The sequence below is a fragment of the Ceratosolen solmsi genome, unplaced genomic scaffold (assembly GCF_000503995.2).
Source record: "Ceratosolen solmsi marchali unplaced genomic scaffold, CerSol_1.0 scaffold10, whole genome shotgun sequence".
NCBI classification, from domain to species: Eukaryota; Metazoa; Arthropoda; class Insecta; order Hymenoptera; family Agaonidae; genus Ceratosolen; species Ceratosolen solmsi.
In genome coordinates this window covers 9425350-9447979 of record NW_011948412.1, presented here as the reverse complement: position 1 = coordinate 9447979, position 22630 = coordinate 9425350, and the positions used below count along the sequence as shown (strand labels likewise).

Here is a 22630-nt window from a genome sequence, read left to right as displayed (position 1 = left end):
AGGCATTGGAAAAGAAAACCGGTAAAAGACAAAGTGTAAGGTAAGCCTGCAAACTAAGGCAAACTAAGGTCGATCCTTGATCCTCAGCAAGCCACTCAGGATTGTAATGGAGTCCGCCCGCTCGACTTTTCGCCACCGGGGAAATGACCTACATTTATATCCTCGAAAGCTCTGCTTTACTTTCCTTCAAGCTCATATAAAAAAAAAACAACAAAAAAACAAACAAACAAACAAACAAAAAGGCAAAAAAAAAGCACATCGTCGTTGCAATTACCTTTTACCCTCTGCCCGACAATGCAAATGCGCGTCTCACCGACACTTAAGATTGATCTCCAGTTGGCGATAATTGATGGGACGTTGTCGGGGGGGGGGAGGTTTAGGATGAATACCTTTTTCTCATGCCATTTGTTATATCTGTGTGACAAGAGGAACTTTCACTTAAGTGGCCCTCGAGTTAAATGCAAAGGACTGCGGATATCTGAGCCGAGTTCTACGCTCACTTGTTTACGTGTACTTGCTCGAGTACTTCTGTCAAGTTAAAAATAATCAATTGCCATATACACGAAGGCACTGTGCTCAAATTTTTTTGTACAAAACCGTTTTGCGAAAGTCCAAAATATAAAAGATATTTACGTTTTAAATACGTGTGTTCTTCTTGTACATCAGGCACGTATGCTCGGTTATTAATTTTCTTTTTATTTAAAAATTCTACTAAATTACATTTACAAAAAAAGTCCTACAAATTATCTTAGACTCATAAAATATGATTTATATTATAGAGGAAGCGCGTCGTCAAAATTAAGCTACCAGACCTGCTTTTATGAAAATAAAATACGTATCTTGAATATTATTTGGAGGATATTATTTATCCTATACTGGTTTTGACAGCAATTATAAATAATGAATTATGTTGAAACAACATTGGAATGAAGATCGTATAAAAATATTTTAATACATTTTCCTACTAATATGCAAATAATTTTCATCATAATAATATCGAGTTCTCATATGAGGTTGTTAAAAATTCCTTTTTTCCCGACAAAAAAACGGATGAAAGAGTTTCACGCATAATTTATTCATATTTGACAATATCAATGTGTTAAAGTTATAAAATTTTTGTAAACAAAAATTGTATTATACCTACGTAAATATAATGTTGCAATCGGAAATTAATGCAAGTAAAGCTAGTAATTATTCAATATCAATCATTATTTGGATATTTTTATACTTTTTACACTGTATTTGCAAGTATTGTAAAAATGCCTGGAAAATCGTGCACCGATAGAAGGTTTTCAAGATTCCTATACCATTAAAAATAAAATATGAATTTAAAATTATGTACTATAGCGTGATTTGCCCTACGTGCCACCAGCGTATTTGTCCATGTATATTCAACACATAAATTAAGTATTCATCAAAGAGTCGCAAAAAATCGAAACAAAAAAAAAAAAAACAAAACAAAACAGCACAGAGCAATACCATTGATATATTACAGTTGTTTAATTGTATTATATATAAAAATTTATTGCCGTGAAAAATTATGAGTTCCATCCAAAATGAAAAGCGCGTCTGCATACTTTGAATATCTAAACCAATGACATACACTATTTCTGCTCCTGCCAATATTTATTTCTTTACTTTCTGAAAAATTGAACACGATATTATATATCATTCAATGAATTTCATTTCACATATTTGTAAATACAGACTAAATTGATACAATGAGGTCGATTTTTTATAATTATATATAATTAATTGCACACGATTGATTGAATGGCCAATGTCTTTTAAATTGGATTTCATGCTAAAGAATTTCACTAAACTGTTGAATGATTAAAATACGTTAAAGGTAATGGAAGAAATTTTTTTAAATTAATACTATTAATTAATAGTGAGAGAGAAATATTATTTCTTCCGTATAGTATACAAAAGTTTTATAGATATAATTAATCGTAAATGTTAATACAATAGTTACTACACTTCTCATCGTGAATTATTACAATATTTTAAGGATTTCATCGGATATATCATTATGTTTGACATTATAGTTTTAAAGATATGATCTACGTGACTTAGTATTGCCTTTTCAAACTATATTGCCTATGCATGTTAGTAATATCGATGAATTTCATACTTGAAATATTTCTTTTAACGTTCGTTTCACCAAACGAAAAGGTAAAGCTTTGTAAATTACTATTCCAAAGTAAATTATTGGATAAAATTATTATTAGAATTGATCGTGATAGATTTTCTGTTATTTTCTTATTTAGCTGAAATTATTGGGAAAAAAACAAAAACCGGAAAAAATTAATGATTGAATTTGCGTTTAAAAGTTTCTACTTTTAAAAATAGAAGTTTTAAAAGTTTCAAAAATTTCAGTAATATATGGATGTGTCTAAGTATCAACAATTATTACGAATAGTTCGATTCTTTCAAGTTGTACGATTCTTTACAGTTAAATACAATTAAATAAGTTGATGTCAATAGAAGAGCAAAAACAGCTGGATAAAAACGGAGATTGAAAAAAGAATGAGAGTTTATACGGAAAGGAGGGAGAATGAGGACAATAGAGCGAGAGTTAGCGGAGGATAAATAGATAGATAGATAGATAGATAGATAGATATATAGATAGATAGAGACGGACAGACAGACAGACAGAGAGAGAGAGGGAGAGAGAGAGAGAGAGAGAGAGAGAGAGAGAGAGATGGACAGACAGGCATACAGACAGACAGACAGAGAGAGAAAAGGAGAGACATGGTATCAGCTTGCTACGGTCACTCAAAGTTCCGTGCGCCGATTTAAATTGAATACGATCGATTCCTGTACGTCGTATGCTTTTCAAAAAAACAAAAAAAGAAAAAAAAAGAAAGAAAAATTTTCAATATGTTGAATGTTTTTAAATGCGATATACTTGAATCCAATATAAAATCTTATTTCAGCTAAATACTGTGCTTGATATGCAATTTTGCAGATACTTTATCGAAACTGTATGCAAGATAAGAAAAATAAGTATTACCTTTGTCGCTTTACAATTTGTATATAAGTAGTAGAAAAATTAATTTTAACATATATCAGTAAGAAGAATCAAACACGAATATTATGAGAAGCGGTATTAATAACGAATTTTTAAAGCAATATTTATTATTACCATATAATAATTACAAATCTTGATGTAATATTAATAAAGACAAATGATATATTTTCCAGATAAAAAGTAGGTTATCGGTATAAAAGAAGCACGAAACGAACTTGAAAGACCTGTGATTATTTAATAAGTAAATTAATTTCGTGCGAGCGATTTTTTATTAAAATTATAAAGTTAAGCGGGCAATTGTGAATGCTAGTGAAGTAATTTTTTGTACTGAAAAGTCCTAACCCACTTCTCATATCAATAATCAAGAACCATTGATCAAGAACTTCATTAATTTCTGAGACTATTTTAGATTACAATGAGTTTGTGGCGAAGGAGAAAAAAATTTGTTCACTTGGGTGGATTATCATCGTACGATACCTTAATTAATTAAACTCTTATAACACGTATAATTGTGAAAAGTTAATTGTGGAAAACTCGAAAAACACTTTACCACTCCTTAGGCCACTTGGGACCGACAATTTATTTTACTTACATCTAAATTGAAAGACATGAGAGTTCAACGCTGTCGAGTATTGTAGCTTGACGCCTCAACCCCCCCCCCCCCCCCAGCCACTTTCCATCCTGCTACGACTTTTATTCGTATTCGCTCCGTAACAATTCGACGTCTTTTACGATTTACTCCGCGCCCAGTCCTCTGCATTACAGCCCCAACCGCATACGCGTTCGACCATATGGGCTATCGCGCACTACATACAATGATAAATGGGCAATGGCGCGAACGCGTGCTAGTTACTGTTATGGGCCGGGTCGTAATGCAGAAGGTGTCTCGGGTATAAAAAAGACAGAAGAGAGGGAGAGAGAGTGGGCGATGTGAGAAGGATGATGGTGTAAGGGGATGGCGTAAGGGGGAGGGGGAGGGGGGGTGTGATGGGTGTGATGGGTGATGGGTGATGGGGATGGGGATGGGAGAAGGGGGGGGGGGTGGGAGGGAGGGAGGCGAGAGAAAGAGGATGAAAAGGAAATCGCCCGAGGAGAAAAAGCAACCAAGTTAAGAAGCTTGCGGGACAATCATCGAATAATCACGCGCGAGACCCTCGAGTAGAGATTTTCAATGTATTTTCTACGTCGTGAATTTACTTGTATATACTAAATCTCCATTAGCAATGTTCAGAGAGACTAATAAGTAAATTGTCTCGTGAAAAAGCTGGTATACACTTTGCGATGTTAAGAAAAATTTATGTATACCTGTAATTATTATAAATCTGTAGTTTTGTCAAAGTTCTTTTTGTTCTTTTCGTCTTTACGTAATTTACGTCACTTAAAAGCCTTATCTTTAATTTTATATTAAAACTTGTTACAAGAAGCAATATTCAAATTTAATACTTTCACACTATCGAAGAATTCAACTTTTATACAAAATTAAGACGCTTAATTTTGAAAGACGACGTATATTTATAATGAAGTATTAAAATACACGTGAATTAAACGATTAAGCTTTTATTATGTACGAGTGAAAATATTGACGTTTGAGTGATGGAAATTATAATTTTTTCTATTAAAATCAACGACAAATTATAATTTCGTAAAAAAAAAAAAAAAAAAAAAAAAAAAAAAAAAAAAATAACCATTCTTATAAATGTCTAGAGTTATTTCATTGATTTAACTAAATATTTATTTGCAATGAAAATATTTACGGTGAAGAAGAATAAGTGAATGGGTTTACTGTCTTTGGTATGCCTGTAAAATCAGAAATTATGATAAATTCGGAGATATACGCACACTACACCGTACATTTTCATTTCTCTTTTTCTTCCCCCAAATACTAGTCTTTAGATTTATTGGATGGTTTTGTAAATTATGTACAAAATGTTTGTGGTTAGAAAAGGAATAATTTATTAGATTAAAGTTGGCGGTAGTGTTGGTGAGTTAACCAACTGGCCCTTGATACAAAATCCACAACAATTTTGCTTGTATCGTTGATTAACTCTTATATTAAATTTCCTTCTCATCTCCTCCCTCCTTTACCACCGCCACCACCACCACCACCGCCACCACCACCCCCCTTCCCACGCTGACTCTCTATCTCACTCATGATCGTCCCGATAGCAAACATTTCGAGATAACGATGTGTTGTAACGTAGAGCTGAATCCGGAACTTGGAAATGCGTCAAACGCAGGTAGCGAAGCTCGAGAATGCTTGTCTAGTCCATCAGCGAGTATGTATGAATAAACACGGAACTCGAACCACATGATGTCATTAAGTCAATCTTAATTTAATCATGGGCTTTGCAAATGAATTTGCTTTGCCGCGGTATACTGCAGATTTAGTTTAGCTCGCGCACGGAGTAAAGTGACGCCAGTTTGAAAATGTGGCTAGCGCCGCGCCCCATTATTGCCATTAATTCGAGACCATGGACAGCCAACCACGCGCTCTCTTCTCTCTTGTACTCTCTCTCTCTCTCTCACTCTCTCACTCTCACTCTCACTCGTACCATGCGGACGCGCTTACACACGTAGTCAGACACACACGCGCGCGCACGCACGCGCATACACATACATACAATTATTAACACACGCGCACGTACGCATGGACGCAGAAACACAGGCAGACTCGACTCCCTCGTAATATCAATGCTTGTCAATATTGCGTATGCGTAACGCAAGCCGGAGACCTACTAAGGCCTTTTGTTAAATCGAAGGCTGTTCCCCTATGTCCTGAAAAAATTTCCCTCTCATACAATACTCCTAGTTATATCCTATCGCGTTCTTTGCATATAATCAGTTATATTCCCAACCAATTTCATCTATTTCCAAATATGCCTTTCATCTATAATTTGTAAAATTCTTAAACCGTATGTTACGCCTTTCCTTCATTACTTTCCTTTTTTGTTTGTTTGTTTTTTGTATAAATGATGGTAAGTTACGGACAAACTCATTGGTAAATTCAGAGGAAATTGACTATAATGAAACTGTAACCGACAGTGTGTTTTTCATTCTATACCTTTTGTAAAAAAAAAAAAAAAAATAAAAAATACGCTTTGCGAGAAAATCATTACACGTATTTGCAAAACTTTTCATAAAAATAATGTTGAATTACAGATAGTGGATAGAACACGAAACTTCAAAACTTTTGAATGAAATTATCGAAGACATTTGTCTCTTGATATTCAGAAAAGCAGAAAGAGAAATACAGAGAATGAGAGCGCGTGTACGAGAGAAAGAGAGTAAGACGCATAGCTAAAGCTGTATTGAGAAACTAATAGGATTGGAGAGGGAAAAACAGGAAATGTGAAATCAAGAAACCAATGTAGGACAAGTGGAACAGAAAAAAGAAGAAAAATTAGTCCGTTTGCATTTACGCAAAAATCCCGTTAATTAATCCTACATTAATTAATTATGAAAAAAAGGTCTCGTGAATGCCATTTTTTTCGAAATCTTCGCTCACTCTGTCGCAAGCACACACACACAAACTCTCTCTCTCTCTCTCTCTCTCTCTCTCTCTCTCTATCTATCTATCTATCTATCTATCTATCTATCTCTCTTCGAATCATACGATTATTCGCTGTTAACGTGTTCTGGTTTGTACAGCATAACCTCGGAGGCAAGGCACATCAAATTGTACGACAAATACTGCTGATTCGCGCAGCGTAAGCAAGATTAGCTACTTCAAGCATTCCAATCAGATTGTCGTAAAATATAAATCGACTGACGTGAAATCGATTGCCCTTGACTATTTGTGCTTACAAACTTATCGCATAAACGAAACCAGCACGTTCACGGACTCACTTCGTTCACTGTGTAGACTGTATTGTCCACAAGTTCGCTGAGCTTCATTCTCACGAAGTATATCCAAGGATTCGCGGACAATGTTATTCGAACCTTTTCAACGGTCCACGTACTGCTCTTCTACTGTTTCATAAGGCTGTGATTTTCCTGTATCTCAAAATACGCCAATTACATCCCTTTGTTTTATCCGTCCATAGGAATTACAACTTTTCGTCCTTCTCACTCTCTCGCTATACCTTTGAGGCTACGAATGTATAAAGTTCAATTTTTGCCAAATATATATTGTCTTTTCAATTTTTCCATTTTCTTTTGTTTTTGTCTTTGTTTTTCTTTTAATTTATCGCTACGTTTTATCCTACTCGTACGTGAGTCGCGTAAACCGAGTGTATCCGAGTTCTGTAATGTTAAAAAAAAAAAAAAAAAAAAAAAAAAAAAAAAAAAATAAAATAAAAAAAGAAGATGAACAAATACGTTTATTCAACTGAAAAAAAAGTAATAATGAGAAAAGTTGGCGTATCAAACCAAAAGGATTTTACTTTTAAATTATTCAAACAAATAAGTTTGTAAACATGAGTATCCTTCCCTGTTAGAATATCAAAATTCTATTTCAAGTTATCTTTTAGATAAATAGAATATATTCTGCAGGCAGTGAAAAAAGTTATCAAAGCACGAAAGATAATGGAAAGAGTAGTGACTTTTGTACTGAAGACTTTAAAAAGAAAGTTACTTAAAATGCTAATGGATTCGCCGAAATAATAAGAACAAGTGCAACGAGTAATCATTAATGCAAAGGCAATTAATTAGTAATTACATTAGGAGTAAAATCAATAATACCTCTGCGGTATTCTATCAGACTTTAACGAACTTATATTGTTCAAGATTTTTCATATTGTTATAAAACAATATGCACTTATATTTTATTAATATAAATGTCGAAATGGGCAAACGTTATTGATATTCTTTGTATCAATGAAAAAATTTGAAAATTTATTTATAAACGTCAAACTTATAAAGCATATTGTATAAAAATAATTATTTATCATAAATACCATTAAATTATAAATTCATTTAATAAAATAGAATATTTAACTTGGACGACTTATGCATCCAGGACTTATTGGATTTTTTGAGGAGCGTTTAAGTAGATACAAAATTACAATTTTTCGTTCCCTCTACTCGTTATTTCCTTACTCGTTAATAAAAATCACACGGAACAACGTATTATTAAAAATATTAAAAAATTGAACTTTACAAAATTTGTATCGTCAAATAAGGAAAATTTCGTAAGCTGACGATTAAAATATTCACGAATAAATATAATTCAACCAAAGGAAATCAAATCGATCGGATATAATTTATGAAGTCGAAGGCTCTGAAGAGTGAGTAATATCGCGCGAAGAACTTTCAGAAGAAAATAAAGTTCGGAATACATGCTTACGTACAATAAATGTAAGACGGTTGCAAAGTAGAAGCAAACCGCCATATAAATAGCGATAAAATTAAGTAAAGACAGGTCTGAACAGGCAGAATTAAGAGACCGCAGGATGGATTACAGCTATGCTAGGAAGTCGGAGTGGCGGAGGGAAAGGTAAACGGAAAAAGATAGAAAAAGGCAAGCGGGGGGGGGGGGACGAGCCTGGCAAAAGCAAACAAATAGATGCGCGGATAAACAAAGAAAGTATGAGAAAAATATGACCTCCGGCAGTGTCAGCGACAATGGCATATTATATAGCCACACGTATACGCTCTATATATGCATAGGTGCCATTGACAATACTAAATATGGTTGTGAGAAGAAGGATTAACGATAAATTAAAGCCTAATCCAGGTCAGTGAAAGTGGCATTGGCAAGCATTTGGCAAAGGAGTCGATGTCGATTAAAAGGAAATCAACGGCGCGTATAATTTATCGTGATAATCGGTATATTATGCCTCTGTAGTTTACCGTTTTCCAAATACACGAGCGTAACTTCCCTGAAAATGATAAAGCTCGGTGAAACGGAAGCACTCGTCCCTCTTGTGTCGACGGTGAACAATCTTGTATAACTCTTAATTCTTTCCATTTACTAAATAAAGTTCGAGTGTTGAATACGTTGGCAACCAATTGTACGAATAAATTTTCTATAATCTTTTGCCGCGCTGCTGTCTTCCATCGTATGTCAAAGGATTTTCAACGTGAATTATTTGTTTGTTTCGTTTTTCTATTTTTGTCCTGTGGATCCTGTGGATGATTCATGCGACATAATATAACTCGCGACGTAGAAATGAATTGTAATCCTACAAAATTTGGTAACGATAAAGTAATTTGAATATACTGCAAATTAGTACCACCATGTCCTTGTGATTATCCATATCACATTCTGTGAATAAACATTTATGTAATTAATTAAGCTTTAATGATACGTAGCGTATAAACTCGTTGAAAAGTAAAATAAATTGCAATTTTATTAATCGTTAGAACAATGTTAACATTGATTGGCAATATTCAAGTAAAAGAATGTACGATTTGGACGAGCAAATAGAGCGTTTACCAAATTGAAATTAAAGATTATGTTATATAATTGTTTTTATACATATTTTATCCGATCCTCGTGTATATTATAAAACAAGCTTACATTATACATATTAAGCGTATTAAAAACACTTTGTATTTCAAAGAATTTTCTTACGTGGCACTAGTAGAGTGGTACAAGTAGAGTCGAGAAAAAGTATTTATCAATTTCTAATTAATTCAGCTCTCGGTTTTATCATTAATTAACTTATCCATACTGAAATAGTACTGTGAACATACTATTATGTAATATTATTCTACTATTATTCTTTATTAGTACAAGATTTTACGAATTATCATAAATACACTAATGCAAAGAAGCAAGATTCGTTAGGTAATTTACTTTTTTTATTTATTTATTTTTTTTTTATTTTATTTTTTTTTTTTTTTCTAATCCATAATAATCTAATTAATTTACATTGGAAATTGCGGGCTTTAATTTCTTACAAAAGTCGAGAATCTTGCAAGACATTGAAAAGTACATAATGTCATAAAGTTACAGTAGCTACGACTGACAGATAATTTATCATTATCGTATGTTTTTGAGCCGTGAGTAAGTAAATCGAAGGTGAAAAACATGCACATACGAGTAAACATAAACTCGCAAATATTTTAAATCAAATTGAATTAAAAGTAATCGGACCACATTTTGGATTATTATTTATGCTATTAATAATTTCGATTACATTTATTCTCTATCTAACGATTCGTGATCGCAATGCATAATAATACGCGCCAGGTAGAATTTAGTGATCTAGCACGCGGAGTACACTTGCTTGAATTGGCGAGTGCTCAATTTATCCTATAAACCGAGTACTCGAATACAATTAGCCTCGACTAATGATAACGTCAAATGATATCCATCCATCCGTTTCTAATCAAAATAATAATCGTTCATTTCCAAACAAACTGATATTTTATAAAACGGAATTTCGACTATTCCTACTAAGGCGCTTTCGCTCTGCATTGGAAAATATTGCATAATTTAAAGACGAACGACAATATGCCAATGACAATTGCCAATGTATTAACATGAGGATAACGTGGCGTTAGCCGATTGTGAAGGGACTTTAAAACGGCAAGCGAATGTCATTAAATCCGGTTGGTAAGATCGCGCTCACACGTTCATGAGCATGCGAGTGATAAGGGATGCTACGCACAAGGAGAGACATAAAGAGAAAATAAAGCATGAGTACGTGCCAAGTGATAGCGAAGCACTTCTAAAGTTCCAGCTCCTTGAACGCATCATTCTCGCCTTTTGTCCGTCTTGCCGTGAGTTCTCGATTTTCAGGTTGAGTAACCGTCTATCGAGGACCTCCTAGTGCTTACTTGTTGCTTACGTGAGCAGCCCCGCATGACCTTCTATGTTAAAACTGTTAGCTTGAAATTAGTTTTGTAAAATTTTAAAGTAGTTCGAGTTAATTCATATGCATTTTTTGTGTATAAAAATTGCAGATTTATGCATTTATTCGATATATTGTGCATGTAAATTACGTATTTCGTGCTGACATATGTATTGTTGGATAATAAAGACAAATCATTTTATTGTCGGTAGAGCAATGCAATTAAATTAATAATTCAATTAAATGAATTATATAGTAATTTACACATTCTGTTCGCCAGCAATTGAACAACAGAAGCATTGTATACATTTGCGAAAATAGTTTTTACTAATGATCTAAACTATTGACAGATTTTTTGTGAAATAATTAAAGTATCACTTGATAGTTACATTGTCATTTAGTTATATTGAGAATGCAACTATTTTTTTGTTTATGTTTTGTTTTTGTTTTTGTTTTGTTTACACGTTATTCGATAATTAATTCAATTTATTAAATACATGTGTATATAAAATTTTGCTAATTGTTTTCATTTCATGATGTTGATTTAAAAGATTTTCAGTTTACCACAATACATGTGTAAACGTTATGTATGGCTCTATTGACCGAATCTTCGAAGCTTTTCAAGTACGAGAATCGCAAAGTATATAAGTTTATTTTCACAATTTCGGTATTGATTATTTTAGTCCAAAGCACACATTCTAGTCTTGTAGAGAGCCAAGTCTTTAATTTAACATAAACAATTAATTACCCAACATATTAAAAAAAAAAAAAAAAAAAAAAAAAAAAATAGAATATTCTTTATTATTGTTATTAAAATTGTTTACTAAAATTGACGAAAATTAATAATTACTCTTCGATAGTATATAATTGCTCGGGTAACACATATGTACGTATGTAAGTTAGAGATTATGAATTTATAAGAATAATATCAGCTATCATTCTATTGTTTAAGTCAAGATTATTTATTTGAACGCTAACGGGGGGAGGGAGGGGGAAATTATATCTTTGAAGTTTACAAAAAATTAATAATTTGTTACTACAAATCACGTGAAACGTGAAAAGTATTTTATAATTTTATAATTGCTTCAAATTGTTCTCCACCGTTTATTGATATAGTTTACATCAATAATAAATAACATATTGTATTTGTGAATGTATTTTAAAAATGTATTGATCTCCTTTATTTATGCACAACGCTATCTCACAATTTTAATTATATTACATATATGCACAATTACACATATGCAATTTAAACGCTCGTACTCGCGTACAGCCATACACAAATATCAGTCGATTCGTGAATGAAAAATTCCATTTCCACGAAACATTCTGATTGCGGTCATAATTAATGTTATTATTATCCAATATTTAACATAGAGAATATATTCAATAAAAGAAATGTCATGTAGCTTCGAGCCTTATAAATTTTCTTCTACTTCAATTGTCGAGTATTCAATTAAATACAAAAGCAAAGGATTTGTCAATAAAATTTATAAACAAGCAAAGACGTTTTGTATAATTAATTAAAAAACTTAGACCTCTTAAATAAAAGTCCAATCAAAGAACAAAGCGAGATAATGAAATAGAGTTATTAAGAATGGCACCAGGTAAATAAACTTATTATAAATATCGAATTATCATTGATCGTAAACGTATTACAGCATTGTCTAGAAAATTATTTTATGCAGCTTGGATTGAATAGTTGGACGTTAATTAATTTTGTTTGTTAATCTGATGATTTTCAATAATTTTTTTTTTTTTTTTTTGCAACATACTTCCGACCCAATTAATTGCAATTATTGCGCGCAAATTATGGGTTGGAGCTTTAAAACTCATTGGCCGAATGCCAATCCTTTCTTAAATAAAAGCGTACTTGACATTCATTTGAAGAATTTTATTTAAATATAATGTACGATTAGCTCTATAACGAAGACTTGGATAAGTCAGATAAGATCAGTGTTATTTATCTTTGATACATAAGATAGGACGATGCAAGATGTAATATACGTACACTTGGAGGATATCGCGCTTATAATTGCAAAGGACACTGTCCTCTGTACCGGTCTCGTCGACAAACTCTCTAGTTGCCACAATTACATGGCTCGATTGCTCAAACACAAGCCATTTCTATAAAATACTTTGGACGGACGTATGGATTGATAATTCATGTCTCGTCTGTTTATCGCCGGGATGAATAACTCGATTAATAAAGAGATCCTTAAAAAAAAAAAGTTGCACGCTACTCTCACCAGCTACTCATCGTATCATGTTGCTCGTGATATGGATCGTAAAAGTGAATAAGTCGAATAAAAATGGCGAAGTGCGAGTAAGGATTATCAGTCATCGGTGAGAAAATTGTCAAACTGAATGATGAAAATGATGGGACAAGTGCAATAAATTTAAATAGCAATATCAATAGAAAAATGATATTAGATTCTCGTGTCGATACCCGATTTGATAGGCGAGTCACGGAGCTCCGAACTTACGAAAATAATGGAATTCATATTTTATTAAGTTCCAGAGAAATGCCAATGTTTGGCGATGTTGAAATGTGAAAGGACGACAGCAGGCTCGGAGGAGCACTCAGATGCATAAAGGAATACTGTCTTATAAAAATGGCAAAAGAAAGCTTAATAATTCGTTGAGCATTGCTGCTTTAATGAAAATCCAACAGAATAATCATAGCTCATCCTCGAGTGTACGTAAATTATTTTTCTATGCAGCATTGCTTATTTCTTGTTGGAAGTTCGCGTAGATTCGTAATGAACGGCCGGAATATCATTCGGGAAAGCTAGTCTCGGCGCTCCCGTTGCCGTCTTTACAAAACAATTGGAATATTACTTACGTCTGAAAGAATACCAGTGCCCGACAAGGATGCACGCACCCAATGGCTTTGCGTGTACATTCGTTGAAAGCGATGGAGGCCAACGAACGAAAGCTTTTCAGCCATTTCGTACGGGAGAAAATGTAGGGCGGGTGCGAGCCTCCCCCCCCCCCCCACCCCCCAATCATCTTCCGTAGATTTGGCATTCGCTCGAGCAATCCCCAAAATACATACAAAGACATTGCAATCGAATATCGTCGAATTTATAATGAGGCGATAAATGAAACTCGTAGATGACGATGTTCCTCTCCTCTTCTGTTGCAGCTCAGCTACGCAGACACGCATCCGATGTTCACGAGCGACAGCTTCCCGAATTTCTTCAGAATAGTGCCGTCGGAGAACGCCTTCAATGCCCCGCGCTTCGCCCTCCTGGCGCAGTTCAACTGGACAAGGGTCGGCACCATATACCAAAATGAGCCGAGATACGCATTGGTGAGTTTTGGATGAGAGTGGCCGATCTTACATCGGTGCGAGTACTATTGATAAGAATGTACGGGCATTTGACGCGTTGTGTTACACTGACACGTTGGCATTCGTGTTAGCGCACTGCTTGGAGTTGACGCAAGTTGAACATCGAATCGACCTCGATAGTTTCTTATATTTACATTGAGACGTTGAGCATTGGGAGGAGCGACAGGACATAGAATCGACAAGTTCGTCTGGTGAGGCTCGAACTTCGGTAGATGCATAATTCCAAGTTATAGAAAGTTTTTTTTTTCCATCAACGAATTTAACCAAACGTGTGCTTTCGGGATCATCTGACAAATGCACTTAAAGTTCAATAATTGATCAGGAATGATCTGTCGATCACTTGGATCGACCAAGTTTATTTAATAATAAGCTGAATTTATGACATTAACGAAGCCGTGTGTTGTTTAATGCGATAATGAATAGTCGTAGATTGTATTGGCAGTTGGTTTTAACGTGACGTGAACAAAGTACCATTAAAATATACGGGAAATAAATAAGCTAATGGTGGATTTGTTATTATAAAAAAAATTAATTATAATTAATAATGCTTTGAAAGTAATTTATTCTTATTCGGCCATAATGATTAGAATAATATTTAGGAATAAATAGAAATCGGATTAATTGGGAAAATCCGAGTCAATAAATTTTGACGACAACGGACATTTAAACATTAAATTTAATACATTTTATTTTAATCCTTTATCTTTCATAGTTTTTTTATTTTTTTTTTTTCTTTTAAATTTTTTCTTCCTTTTTCTTCCTTGTTTATATTAAATGACCGCTCGACGCACGTAATTGATAAATAATAAAATCGGCGTTTATTCGAAAAAATTTATATGCTTAAAACGTAAATTATTCACGTATTAAAATTGCGGATCACATTTATAAAAGTGTGATGGAAATATTAATCAAAAGGATATGAATGGATTATATTTATTACATATCAGGCAATTAATACTTCATCAGCGCATTTTATTTATCGAGTAAATTCATTTGCTACTGAATTAATGAAGAGCGTTAAAAACAATTATAAATTGATAAATAGTATTTTAAAAATAATAAATCAATTTTTAATTAATGTTAATTTTAATTAACTGCTCGAATAAATGAGAGGAGCCTCCTCGAAGGCTGATTAAAGTAACTAAAATGAGAAAAACGTACGCAAAATTACGCTAACCAAACAATGTAATAATTTGTTATATTTGTTAACGCATACGGAAATTACTTTCATTTAATGAAATATAGCGCGCAATTACATTTTACATGGCAATCTTGATAATTTATCATTCATTACGTGGTGAAATTCGCCTCGGATGAGGAGCCGTTCTCTTCCAGGGAGCTGCTCAACTTCTTAATTTCTAAAGGGGCGGAGGTAGATGGTGCTACTATAGCTAGACGAGCCTTGACATGTAGAGTGGTGAAATCCTGGAGACAAAGATAAACAGGCCATACGCGAACTACCAGCGCAATAATTATTAATCTCCCACGGGAACAAAACAAAAATCTCGGGATGTTGAGTCTAGTATTGTTGAGTTATCATGCCCGCCCGACACGATTCGGTCGTTCTCTCCGCATGGATAAGGTTTACGCGATGAAGCCTTTCCATTCTTAAAAATCTCCGTTTCACGGGTACCGCGCAATTACTATCCTTAATGCTCACATCGACAACATTGTTGTCTTCATCAATGGGAAATGTCTTCGTCAATGTCAAATCGATCGCCAGGAATTAGCACTCGGCACACGTTTTTGTCGACCGGTGGTCTTGAAGCCGCGTCACTTTGTGCAAAAAACATTGAAAAATCGAAATGAAATCATAATTATACTAATTGACATCTTAAAATATTATTTACAGACGTAGTCTATTATTGATTTTTGCAATCTCGTCGAACAATCGGTTCAGAGCTTTGCAAATCTAACAATCGCCCCGAAACTGTTATCTTGGACATTTCTATGAGCATGAAAAACAACATATATCTCTCTCTCTCTCTCTCTCTCTCTCTCTCTCTCTCTCTCTCGATATCTTTCATTCTCCTCCAGATATAATGAAGCGAGCAAAGTTACGCCGAATGACATACGCTTGCATCGAATAATGTCCATGCGATAAAATGTTTATTTTATGTACCCGATATAAAAATGAAACAGAAAATAGTTTCAGACAATGTCTCTATAAAGGTTAATAAAGAGGAAGAAGCATATCTTGTAGAGAATGAAACAGAAAAATTGAGGCCAAACTGTGGTTCTTTTTACATTACAAAAAGAATATATACATATACATATGAAAGTATATCTGTTTATTTCTGTTTATAGCTTAGTAATAATCATACAAAAAAAGTGTCGACTTTAAATACAATCCGTATGATTATTGTTATAATAGTTGTTGTTGTTGTCGTCGTTGTCGCCGTTGTCGCGCTTAGTAATAATCATACAAAAAAAGTGTCGACTTTAAATACAATCCGTATGATTATTGTTATAATAGTTGTTGTTGTTGTCGTCGTTGTCGTCGTTGTCGTCGTTGTCGTCGTTGTCGTCGTTGTCGTAGTTGCGGTTGTTGTTGTTACTGTAAAAATTTCCAGGGTCTAGTGGCGTACGTAGTTATGATGAATACAGCAGGGGGGCGAGCGGAGGAGGGGATACTTTGAGCCTGCAGCAGGCGCTTTATGACATTCAAAGTTATATCGCTTTTATTTCCGCCAAGAATTGTACGGAAGCTGACTTGCATCGGCGGTACTCCGTATGTGCGCCAACTTTTATTGTCCTCCACGGGACCAAAGCTACACGCACTCCAGTCTTCCGGGCTTCTCATCTTGGCGCGCAAACGCAATTGCGAGTGTAACACTCGCGGAATCGACTTAACTATGCGACCATCAGCTCGCCCCACCCACCTCATACGCCAAGCACTCTACGAAATTTTTAAAACTAAATTGATATGAAATATGAGTTTGCGCGGAAGTGACGCAGATGTGAATTACTTTAGTAAATGTTTGAAACTTTGGGATTATCATTTCTCTCACACTCTCTCCCTCTCTCTCCCTCTCTCCCCCCCCCCTCTCTCTACCTCTTTACGATGCACTTTTATAGCCCTTAAATTTCAATAATAAAGATATTTATTTTTATTCATTTAAATGAGCTCCGTTACTCTTACTTAACTTTATGCACAATCTAATAAATACGTAAATCACGATTTTTAGAGATTTTTTGTCAAAGATGTATTATTTGTAAAATACCACGATCTTAAAACAATAATAGACATGGCATTTGCACGATTGTTTTTTCCCCTTTGATATCTTATCTACGCTTGAGCTACGTCAGGATACTGAAATTCAATACTAACAAGTGTCAGTTAATAGATAAATAATTTGTGTGGGGTAGTCATTAAGAATTTCTAGCCACAACACTAATGAAACTTAAAATGAATAACTTGACAATTATTTATCATTCGTTCCTAACCGTTACACAAAGTCAGATAGTCATCCTTTTCTAAATTGACAAATGCTTCCTGCATGACGTATATTAATACTTAAAAATTCCAATTTAATATGCGAAATACTTCTAAATAATTATTAAAGCACTTTATTATTAATTATCTTTTAATATAATATGATTTACAACATAAAATAGTATATAGCGACGTTTTGCAATTATTCGAATATTAATTTGCACTAGTACTTATTTTAAAAATAATTAAGAGTTTCGCAAGATGAATTATGAAATATAAATGAGTTTTTATTCACTGTGCACCAATCTGATTATAGAATTTACCGGGTGAAAAAATGCTCTTATCTTTCTATTTGAAATATGCACATCTCATCTAAAATGAGTTTTTTTTTTTTCACTTTCATAACTTGAAATTAAATATAATATTATTCGTCATGGGAAAATAAATCAAAACAGTATTAAAAACTGTCTGTCAAAAAATGTTAAAAAAATTTTTGTTTAATTTATTTTCAGAATAATTTTTAATACTCGTTTATTCCAATAATATTTTCACTTCCCCTTCCACTTCCACGGGACCCCGTCAAATTTTTAACGCTTCGTGAAAATTACACAGACGACGTCGTTTATATTTCAGCTGCATTTTTATTTCATACAAGTCCGAACTTTTATATTCACTTATTAGCAATTGATCAAGACATTCATTCAAGCTCCGACAATCTTAATATTATTAACTTACACACATCAACTTACACATCAATCTCTCATATTCAATTATATATTAGTGTTTGCATATATTGAAGCAAAGATCACCTTATTATCTTGTTTTCGTTCAGGAATTTTCCATAATTATGCAAACTACATACGCGTCCGTCCTCTTCGTAGAATAAAAAAAGTTTATAGATTTTAATTTTTTCGACAAAGCAGAAACTACAAGCCACATATCGAATAAAGAGCAAAAACAAATCGTCCAACTCTAAATTATGACGTAATACCGATGGAGAAAAAAAAATAATAAACTCTGCGCAAAACTTCCGCAAAACGCGTCTAATTGTAAAGCAATGCTCGGTGCGCGTTTGCTGAATACAGCCACTTGAATTTCCAAGGGCCACAAATTTAAAGCGCAAACTTGTTATCAACAAATCTAGCCGCTCTTAAACGCCAGGAAGTCTGGTACACGTAGTGGCGTGCGCGCACTCCCGAAGCGACTTCCCGAATTAATATAAGCGTTTCTAGGTCACGAAGCTTAAATTAAACCTGATTACATCTTCGACGGCTTATATATGTATTATTTCGCGTTACCGCGAGAAACTCAATATACCTCCCTCCCTTCTCGCTAGTAGCAGACTCTCCGGCCCCGAGCCCACCCTCGTATCTTGGCGAGCACGAGCCCAGCGAACCGCACTCGACTTATCTGCACCGCTTGCGTCGACGTTTTCAACGCGTCCAATTCCTGGGCGTACTCGTCTCTCCAAGGTCCCGCCGTCGCCACCACCACCACCACCACGACCACCACCGCCACCGCCACCGCCACCGCTCTCCTCCTCCTCCTCCTCCTCCTCCTCCCTGTCACGTCTGAATAAATTATGCCAATTGTCCCGATGATTGGCAATTTCGCAATCTCTGCAACAAACCCTCGCGCCTCGCTCGTTAATCTGCGCGCATTCGTGAGAAATGCGCGTTGCGTACGTGCCGAGGCTGGAAAACATCGTTTTATTTAAGGTGCTTTGGCTGAAGAAAGAAAGAAAAAACCAATAAGCAAGGAATTCAATACGAATATGTCGAGCCTGACTTCTCCGTCCATCCATCTCTCTCTCTCTCTCTCTCTCTCTCTCTCTCTCTCTCTCACCCTCACCCTCACCCTCACCCTCACCCTCTTTTCTCCGCCACCCCCGCCACACACATCCATGTTCTTTTCAGCAAACTGATCCGAGTCCTTGGAATCCGAATTTTCCGCGCCATTTGCTCATCGCATTTATCCAGAAATAAAGATTGGACCGTCTCACTCTCTCGCCCGATCGCCCGATCGCCCGATCGCTCCAACGCTCGCTCTTTCATCGGTGCGCGTGTAGAGGAGCGACCGCGACTAAAGTACGCCCAAGCATGTAGCAGGCGTGCCTTACGGCTAGGTAATCTCGAAAAGTCAAATGCAGCCCATCCATGCTCCCGTCCCCTCCCCATTTGGTCTAGTGGCAGGTATGGCGGGGGGTGGTGGTGGGGGGGGGGGGCAGAAATATAAGGGAAAGCTGCGGCTGTCCTTTCACTCGCCAAGAAAGCATGGCCTTTAATTGGAGCGAGTGCCGTCACGAGGGTCAGAACGAAACTTTTCCGAACAATCGCTCTCCCCGAGCTTTCTACAGATATTATCAAAAAGCAATTATAACTTTCTGACCTACTCCGTCCTTTTTATAATCGTCCCTTTCGTTATAGAGCGCTAAAGAGGAGAAAGAAAGCAAAATACAAGATGAGAACAATGGCCGGGAGAGAAATGAAAGAGCGAGATAATTAAAATCTCTATCACAATGTATTTTCTTTGATAATTGATTTCATCGTAGCACCTGCTGCTGCTGCACTTCGTAATCACTTCATGAGCTCATCCGTGAAGGCTTACGTGAGAAAGAAAACTTTTCCATGACTTTAACAAATATTGCGATTACGGTTGATCAAGTGCCATCGCTGATTACTCAAATAAATTTTTCACTTCTAAGAGATCTATTTACCTCTCACTTACATATATTATATCTTCCACTTCACCACTCACACTTCACACTCCCTTCCACAAATTACTCTACTTTACTTAATCCGTCACTTTTATCTCAACGCATATTTCACAGGCAATGCTTTGAATTTGAACAAACTTTCAATTTAAATTCTTAGATTCGTCATTTTATATGTCTCATCTCTTTCATAGCATTACATAAAGAAATTACAAGCGAGTCTTTTTCAACATTGTCATTGGCGGTTAAGCACGAAACATTGTTAATGCAAATATTTTTATACCGATCGATATTGTCTCGAGAGAGAGAGGGGGGAGGGGGGAGGGGGGATGGGGAGAGAGAAAAGCCAAACCTAATTTTCGAAAGGCAGTCGGATAAATAAATATTATTTAAATGAACGTACGTTGAAATGAGCAATGATCGATTTTAATGTGACTTTCGGTAGCGATGTATCGATGTACAACGAGTAGATAATATTCAACAATGATCGAAGGAAGATTATTAGTTTTTGTCTATCCGTACCATTCATAAACGACTTACACCCATATTAAATAGAATTGTATATAAGGAATTGACGCTTGTTGTACGCATGCATGCATTACATTATCTCGCAGTCTCACGAGTCTCGTTTATTTGGAATTTAAAGCTTAATGAAAACGATTAACGAATACGGCAAATACGCTTAGAATTTCAATTTACTTGATTTTCTTTTCATCATAATCGCATAACTAACCACACGTCCCTGTTATCCACGTGCGCCCTAACAACTAATTGTTTGTCTAAAACGAGATCACGACTTCACTATATTTTCCCTTAATATTCGCCTAAATAAAGTATAATGAACGTCATTTACTTCATGAACCCGGGGACGCACTGAATGCGGGAGAAGATTACACGTACAATGTGCTCATTTAAACAACTATCCGAGCATCGCCTTGGCGTATTCTAACAGGGGTGCTCAATGTATTTTCTAAGTGGTTATTTGTTTTAATTTAAGCACGCCTGGCTACGCGTGATGTGCGTGCAAAAGCTCTATCGGCACGATTATCATAAAATCCTCAAAAATAACTAATAGGCGATATAGGAAAAGATTTTAATTAAAACTGTTATATCATAAGAGAACAAATTCCATATTATTTATCGCTCGTGCATCGACATGTATGGATTAATATTGTCAGATAATACATGTGGCGCCGAGCGATCTATAATTCGGTTTTATTCGAATAAACCTTTCATCCAATCTCGTACTCGTTAAACTCAAAGAATCTTAAAACTCGGAATATTTTTCTCATTACAGTTCGCCTCTTATTATTATTATTATTATTATTATTATTATTATTATTATTATTATTATTATTATTATTATTATTATTATTATTATATTGAAAATCCTTTGCTTCGATGAATTATTTATTCCAATATGTTGTGGCTTAGCTTAACAGTGCGATATGAATTACCAAATCGTTAATGATGCTGAAAATTTATTATCGCCCGTACGTTAATTGGCTCGTTAGATCGATTAACAGCAACTACCTGTCATTAAACGTATGAAAAATGAGTAAATTGTTTATTATCCCATGTTCCCTGTCGAATATGTAATAATAATAATTAATAATAATAATTTCATTTACTTAATTATTATAAAGATAAGATAATTCGGTCGTCCGCAGCCCCTACACCCAGCGAATTCGCCGTTACGTATTATAAAAAAAAAAAAAAAAAAAAAAAAAAAAAAAAGTATAAAATTCACGAGTGTCTGTTAAGTTATGAATTCTTGGTTAAAAACTATGATGAATCAAAGGCTTAGATTAGATAATGGGAATTTCGTACGAGATAATGTTGATTTTTCGCGACGATTAGGTGAACGAGCACACGATCGAAGCTGTATTATGTGTAATGAAAGAATCTTACTTAAACTTCCAGTTAAACAAATTTTATACGACCAATGATTATTATCAAGAATTTCATACTTAAAGTGTCAATAGATTATTATTCATTCGCTATTATGGAAATGTACTCGATTCCTTTTTATTTCATCGACCGATTTTAAAAAATCTTCTTGCACTATATGAATCAAATTACATTTTCATCATCTCTTAAGATTTAAGAGGCATGCACTCACACGTCTAATTAATTAAGTTTAATCATTTTCATTAACTGTACGTGTAACAATGAAAAGAATTGAAATTCAACATCTCAATATGCAAGACTCAAGTATGAATCAAAAAGACTCAATACCAAAGCATTTTTTATTATTATTCATATATAAGTTGTACCCTGTATTTCAAAATATTGTCGAAAGTCAAAATTGAAATAGGGAAAAATAACCTTAACAATTGAGAAAGTTAACTTT

The 22630-nt window shown here is 34.6% G+C and overlaps 1 protein-coding gene across 1 annotated transcript in view; it reads left to right on the top strand.

Moving 5' to 3' along the window:
• GABA-B-R2 (gamma-aminobutyric acid type B receptor subunit 2) overlaps positions 1-22630 on the top strand; it is a 48569-nt gene that overhangs the window by 5681 nt on the left and 20258 nt on the right. Inside the window, exon 3 of the mRNA XM_011502817.1 lies at positions 13922-14089. Coding sequence (XP_011501119.1) covers positions 13922-14089 — 168 coding nt within the window. The remainder of the gene's footprint in view (positions 1-13921; positions 14090-22630) is intronic.